The 7,721-nt window shown below is 32.4% G+C and overlaps 1 protein-coding gene across 2 annotated transcripts; it reads right to left on the bottom strand.

The window, feature by feature from the left end:
- Positions 1-392: 392 nt before the first annotated feature.
- On the bottom strand, positions 393-3,481 carry LOC105112919 (ribulose bisphosphate carboxylase/oxygenase activase, chloroplastic-like). 2 transcript variants are annotated; one of them, XM_011008827.1, is made up of 6 exons: positions 3,293-3,481; positions 2,640-2,959; positions 2,395-2,500; positions 2,191-2,276; positions 1,549-2,024; positions 393-1,248 (listed from the first exon to the last, which is right to left on the bottom strand). In XM_011008827.1, the coding sequence occupies exons 1-6, from the start codon at positions 3,335-3,337 to the stop codon at positions 962-964; spliced, it is 1,320 nt and encodes a 439-aa protein (XP_011007129.1). In that variant the 5' UTR covers positions 3,338-3,481; the 3' UTR covers positions 393-961. The 2 variants fall into 2 exon arrangements, with proteins under 2 accessions (XP_011007129.1, XP_011007128.1); XM_011008826.1 differs by lacking the exon at positions 3,293-3,481 and having other exon boundaries at positions 2,640-3,187.
- Positions 3,482-7,721: the final 4,240 nt, after the last annotated feature.

Here is a 7,721-nt window from a genome sequence, read left to right as displayed (position 1 = left end):
TAAATAATATTAAAAATTTGATAAATGTTTCCATCAAATAATACAAGTATAACATAAACATTGTTTTTTTATAGAACAACTAGCTTGTCTAATTTAGAAAAAGGAAACAATAAAAGCATAAGGGAATACTCTCATCTTTTTAGATAATAAAATGATTATTTTATTTGTTAACGCACTCAAAAGGTACCGTACTACGAGCATGGATGAGTAGTTTGGCAATGTCATTCACTAATGTTGTTGTAATGGCAAAGCGTAGAAAGCAATAAGTGAAGAGTCTTAGAATCTTCACACTTGTAAAGGAAAAGGCGCTTTCAGGAAAAAAAAAAAAAGAAGAAAAGAAGGCTAATCACGTTGAAGGCAATTATAAAGGTAAGAAAAGCCAATTTCAAATATACAATACTCTATTTTCTTCATCTCAAATCATCAGCATCAACTTCAACTCCTTAAAACCTATTAGAAAACCTAAGTCCCAAAACAATCAAATAAAAAATCAAACTAAAAGTTTGAAAAATAAATACAAAGAGTCTATGAAAAATTACTTTCATTATCGCTACTCCTAAATTAAATGCACCAAAAGCTACCAATATTGTAGAGATAGCTCCCTCCCGTACCTTTTGCGCCTGTACATCATCTTTATTAACTCAATTATAAGTTAAACCAATAAATGAGACAGAGTTGCCAACTCATTCTAGAGTATACCATCTTTACAACGTAATAACGTTTATAAGGGAGGCCTAAAATTGACAGAGGCAGCTGCCATCATCACTCCTAGCGGTTGGATGAAAGTTCTCTGCCAATGAATCAGTGGAGTCTTCTGGAACAGGAAGGTTGACCCGTTGGGCGGCTTTGCTTGTGTCCAAAAAATTATAGAAAAGCTTGATTATTTCTTCTGATATCTTTATTGCACAATCCTAAAGCCAGATGTAAATATCTCATCAAGGCGTTTAATTTGGACCAAGGTCTAACCATAGAAGCTTCCGTTCTTCATGGCATCTTCATTTGCTTCTCCAAGAGCTGCCTCTTTCAAGTATTTGTCAGACAACCGGACTCTCTTCACGTTCTCCTGCTCCAGGACAAGCATGTTGCCATACTCAAGGAGCTTCTCGAGAGTCATCTTCGGTTTTTCCAAAGTTGGAGTTCCTTCCTTTGAGTTCACAAGCCTTTTCCCAACATTTTCTACACCCACACCAGAAATCCACTTCCTCACTTCGTCATCATATGCTCTTGCCCTAAGTGCACCGAAGAAGTCTACACTCAAAACAGAGATGGTCATCAGCATTCATATTCTAGTATAACAAAATTACGTCTCACAATCAAAACCAAATTGAACATGGCTTAATCAGAAAACTAGTGGCTTGAAGTTCGAGAGTTGTTCTTCTCACTCTAATGCAAAACGTGTTCAGTCAATTATCTACTAATTAAATTGCTCAACCATTTATGCTTATCTTCAGCTGTTTCATGGTTTGGATTGCACGGCTTGAATGCACCATTGACTCTTAGATCAAAACTTTTCTAGGAGTAAATATAAAATAATTGTGTAAACCTTACCAATGGATTGCCCATGGAAAGTGTTGACAAGCTTGACAATGTCCTCCCTGGGAACATTATCACTGCCAAATATCCCAGTGCACACACCAATTCGGTCTTCCCGAGTAGGGGCCCAGTAGAATTTCTCCATTCGGCCATCACGGATGAGAGGGGCATACAACGTTGAGAAGTCATTACCAGTGACAATGATCGGAACGCGGGGGTTCTCCTCCTTGTTGTACATACCTGGGAGCTGGACACTGGTCGGGTTATCAGCAATGTTCATGAGGGTAGCATTAACCATCTGATTGTTTACTGTGTATTGGGTAGTTCCACCAAACCTACCAGCTCCAGCATCAAGATCATTGATGAACAGGCAGCACATCTTTCCTTTCTTCTTGATGATGTCCGCTGCCTCACGATACCTTTGTCTGATCAATTTTGCAGGCTCACCAGCGTTCCCACTTTCCAATTCTCCAGCACTCATCACAATGGGGCTGAATATTCATCAGCATAATATCAGAGAGTAAGCATTCAAGTATTTGTAGTCAAAATTTTCAAAACTGGGCTTCCTCTCTTATCTTGAACTTGAAATCAAAATCCTTGGAAAAAAAAACAGAGAGAGAAGGGGGGGGGTGGGGGGCGAAAATTATATCAACTCACTTGATTCCCATCTTGGCAAAGACAAGCTCACACTGAAATGATTTTCCTTGACCTTTGCCTCCCCAGATACCCAATATGAGAGGAACCTGTTACAATAATTATTATATGAACCACGTTTTTTTTTTTTTTTCGTGTGTCAATATAGCAATACTAAAAGGTTGAATAATTCTCAAAACTACAAAAAATAAAAAGCCAAATACTTGCCTTAATGCTTGGGAGTTGCAAGAAATTCTTGGTGATGTGAACAACAAGTTTGTCCATAAATGAAGATGCGATGTAGAAGCCATCCATTTTGTTGTCCAGTTTGTACCTAAATACAGATCAATAATTAAGACCTCGAGGTTCAAAATTCCATGCCGAATAACAAGGATCAAGCATAGTTATCCATCCCAGGAATATTTATAAATCGAGTTCCTGGATCTTCAACTCAGAAAAATTGATCTACTTACTGTCTTAGACCTTTGCTGGTGTAGTCATAGGAGCTCATGACAGCATAGTGAGTTCCTGTCCCCATGGGAGCTTGGAAGAGAGAGTCAACCATTCCCTTACCTCTGGTAATGTCCTGTTGGTCATCCGATGTGTCAAATGCAAGCCCCTTCCATTTGTCTTTCGAGGGCTGCTTTTCCTTATCATATTCGGCAGCAAGCTTCAAATTCCGTGTCAAGAGCCTCTGGTTGGTGATCTTTGAGCCTAGTACCGTTCTCAAGCTATTGTCAATGAATGCAGAGGTTGGCCATAAGGGTCCAGAGCCAGCGCCTTTTAAATTCAACTGCACATAAGAAACTTGTTTCTTTGTCATCGATGAACCAAAACACTGTAAACACAGCACCAACTCCATCTCTTTCAATTGTATTTCAAACAAAAAAACAAGACAAAAAGAAAAAGGTTCTTCAACTAAACTTATAATCATGTGATTATCCTGTACTTTCTCTGCAAAGAACAACGAATCTTGCTTGTGTACTAAAATCGAAAAGCTAGAAACAATGCTACATTTTTTTTTTGGATGAAAACAAGAAAAAGATTCATGGGCTCAATCGATAAAATCTAACACAATACATAGGTAAACCTGAGAACATAAAGAAAAGGGCGGGAAAATCAGTACCAGCCCTCTGTTACCAGCACCAACGGCAGAGACAGATGCAGTCATTTATCTAACGGTGGAGATCGAGTTGGAGGTTTATAGAGAAGAAGACGAAATGGAACAGAACTAGGAGTACTGTTTTGTAGATGCCCTTGGGAGGGGGCGAGGGACTTTGTATAAGGATTTTATAGAAACGAAGAATTTAACACTTTCCATCTCTTGCTTTCATAGGAAAACATATATATATATATATATATATATATATATATATATATGGGCTGAAATCCCGATTGCCGCAGGCCGAACTTGAATTTGGAAGAGGAAGAACATCATCTTTCTTTTCCTTTCTTTACCAAATTGACGAGAACATCATTTTTCTTTTCCTTTCTTTACCAAATTGACGGGCTCCATTGTCTAGATGTGAGAAAAATATAATTTAGTACTTTCTCGCTTGTTTAATCTTTCTCTGGAGCCCTTTTTGCATGTTCCCTTTCTTCTCCATTAATTTAATTATCAAAAGGGCATATTAGGGATTTAATAAAAAGGGCTAAAATGAGTCAGAGTCAAGAAAATAAATAATCAATTTTAAAAAAGGAAGGACTAGCCACAACTTTTCTTGAAACCAGTGACTAGAGAATAACTGAATTTTGTTTTGGAGCGCGTGAGGAGGTGAAGTAGAGAGATGAGATTATAGTCTGTGGATTGGCTTACGAAATACGTGGCACATTGGTTGCGGTGGACGTTAGTTTTGCAGCAGCGGAAACCACTCCAGTTTTCACGCACAAAACGGAGGCTTCTGAGCTGGGAACTTGTTTGAGGTCAGGGTTTAACATCCCGTGTCTGCATTGTCATACCGTCTGCTTCAGAGAGGTTTTTTTTTTAAAAAAAAATTATTATTTTTAATATTATTTTAATTTTTTAAATAATTTTAATATGTTAATATAATTTCTTTATTTTTATAAAAAAGCTATTTTAATATATTTTTAATTGAAAAAAACTTTTAAAATTAACTATCTTTTAAAATTAACTATGCCACCTCCTTACCAAAATATATTCTATACTTCACTAAAAATTAGTAAGTTTATTGTGCTATTAACTTTTAAGACACATCTTAGTAAATATTCTTATTAATATCTATCAGCATACTTCTTGAAATATTCAGGTTTACAAACTCTCACATTGTTATCATTTAATTTTGCTTATATACTCATTTAACAAGTATTCTTAAATCTTCATTTTCACACACACATTTTAACATATGATTGTGGGTTATATATTGGATTATTATATTATTTATATTTTTTTTGTTAAAACTAACAACTAAAAAAAATGGATAGTATATAATTTATATAAAAAAACAAATTGATAATAAAAATATAAACAAATTTGCTTTCGTAGCCTCCCTAACCTAAATAATTAAACCTGAAAGGGTGTTTTAACACTTAATACCCTAAAGTCAACAGCTTGTTACATGAGTTAAGGAAAAAAACTTAAGAAAATCAAACATTGCACTATCTACGTCATAGTATTTGCAATCCGAATTACTAAACTCGTAGGGGTGTCTCAACACCTGATGCCTTAAGACCAACTGGTTTGGGAATCATTAGCTGAAAGCTCGTTATATGGATTAAAGATGTATTGTGTTTTAAGTTATATCTATATATATTTAAAAAAAAAGAAAAAAAAAGATAATAATCACAACCCAAAAAAGTTAACTTTAGAAAAATATTAGAACAAAATATTGTTTTCTTCCAATAAAAGCCCCATCATCCATGTTTTTATATATTGAGCACATAAAAAGAAGGTTTATTAATATCTTATTTCAATAATATGGAGCAGATATAAAAATTTAATGAGAATTGTTTATTTAGATAGATTAATGAAAGTTAAATAATGAATGTCTTACTTTGTAGAACTTGTAAATTATTTTTCTATTTTAATGCTTTGATTGCTAGGGACTAATAATAAGCTGGTTGGGGGTGTGATTAATACTTAAAAGTACATTTTTATCAAGGTTTTGTATCATTATTTTGCACTTGAAGTATCAATAACTTCTTAACTAGAGCATGCTTTATAATAACTTTATAATAAGTTTGATAATATAAGATACCTTTAATTTATGGTAAATATTCATTTTAAAATGCAGGCCTATCACATAAAATCAAAGGATTGATTGATGAGTTTAACTACTAAAATTGAGAAGATAAAGAAAATGCTAAGCTTAAAAAAGATATGCTGGTTGAATTCAAATTGAAACACCAATCAATTATTGGACCATAATTGAAGTTATAGAACTTGGATTTAGGTTTGGTTTATATGGATAGAAAGCTAAGACATTGACCTAAAACTTTCATGAAGAGTCTAAGATTTAAAAGGACCGTTTTCAAGTTCAAATTATAGTAACAATAGAGAAATCAGAATTTGTCTTGCAGCCCAAATATTGTTCAGTGTTCAACCCATATCTTGAGTTCTAGAAGTCCAAATGAACTTATTTTTATTTTATTGGAAAGTTGAGACAATTTTCCAGAACTTTCATGAAGACTATCTATTCAAATTCTAATGTTAACAATGATATTTTCTGCAAATAAGAAGATAAGGATTGTTACCAAGTCAAGATGCATCTTGATGTTCAGATTGAGGTCACTCTCTCTCTATGTATTTTGTAATGTTCAAGTTATATTAATCTCTTATTTATACTTTTCATTTCTTTTACTATACTTAGTTAATTTATATCATGTTTATGTTCTTATCTTGTTTATCTATATTTGTCCTCTTCATAATGTTCAACTATGTTCATTATGTTAAGGTAAAAATGTTACTTTAATGGTGTAAGAATAAGTATAGTATAAACTCAACATGGACTTTAATGTTTGATATTACTCAAATAAAATAATTAATATAATCATGTTAATACTTTATAATCTGATTGAAACTTCTTTTGTGTGTGGTTTTCGGTTGAAGAATAAAAAGAGTTTATATTATACTCATTTAAAATACCATTAGTGGATCATCCAACCTTGACAATTGATTAGTACTTACAAGTGCATTTTTTATCAAGGTTTTATGTCATCATGTCAACATGTTTTATAATAATATCTAATAATATATTCAACAACAGCATTTCTCTTAAAACATTTTTCTTAGTTATAAAATATATTAATCATAATATATCTAATAATATAAGATACGTTTAATTTGTGGTAAACGTTCATTTTAAATGCAGGCCTATCACATAAATGAAAGAATTGATTGATGAGTTTAAGATTTGAAATTGAAAGGACAAAGAGATGACCAAACTTATGAAAGAGATGCTTGTGCAGTTCAAACCTAAACATTATTCGGTAATTGGATCATATCTAGAGTTGTAGATCTCAGATTTAGGTCTATTTTATATGGATGGAAAGATAAGAGATAGGCCTATAATTTTCATTTGAGGTCTGGTTTTAAAAATATCATTTTCAAGTCCAAATTATAGCAATATAAAAAAAGTCCAAATCTGTCCTACAGCCCAAACACTGTTCAGTGTTTTGCTCATATCTGGAGTTCTAGAAGTCTAAATAACCTTTATTGTTTTTTCCTAGAAAGTTGAGAAATTTCCTACAACTTTTATATTTTCAAGTGGTTTCAATTTTGATGTTATCAATAATATTTTGGGCAAATAAAAGAAGATAATTATTGTTACAAGTCAAGAGTTAGCCACCCACTCATCAATTAGTCATCAAATCAATAGTTTCTAATTTTGGCCTATAAAAGGAGGCATTTGCCAAGTATTTAGGCATCTTGGTCTCCAAATTAAGATCATGCTCTTGCTTTTTCTCTTTGTATTTTTATAATGCTTAAGTTTTGCTTTCATTAATATCGTGTTCATGTCTTTCATTTCTTTTCCTTTACTTAGTTAACTTTTATCTTATTTCTGTTCTTATTTTATTTATTTATTTTTCTTTCTTTCATTATGTTTAGTTAAGTTTATTATATCAAGGTAAAAATGTTATACTTGTTTGACATACCATTAATGAATCTTCTAATCTTGATATTTGTTGTTATCATTATTTAATATTTATGTTAATCTTTCATCTCAAGTTCTCATCAATTTCTTCTTCTTCTTCTTTTACTACTATACTACTATTGTTGTTATTCTTGTTATTGTTGTTGTTGTTGTTGTTGTATTATTATTATCTATAATTTACACATTTAACCTCTCTATAGTTCGACCCTGGTCTTGCCAAGTTATTTATTATTTCAATACTTTTGCATTTGAAAGAAGACGTTAATCTTTTGGTCATGTCAATTTTTTGACGCCCTTACTAGGGAGGTAAGTTCTTGTACACATTATAGCATTTATTTTATTTTCTCTTTTCACTTTTCCTGTATATAACTTTGTTTCCTGTCTCTTATTTTTTTTTTTTTTTTTTTTTTTTTTTTTTTTTTTTTTTTCTATACGTGCATGAGA

The sequence above is a fragment of the Populus euphratica genome, unplaced genomic scaffold (assembly GCF_000495115.2).
Source record: "Populus euphratica unplaced genomic scaffold, PopEup_1.0 scaffold376.1, whole genome shotgun sequence".
NCBI lineage: Eukaryota > Viridiplantae > Streptophyta > Magnoliopsida > Malpighiales > Salicaceae > Populus > Populus euphratica.
This window is presented reverse-complemented; position numbering and strand designations above follow the sequence as displayed.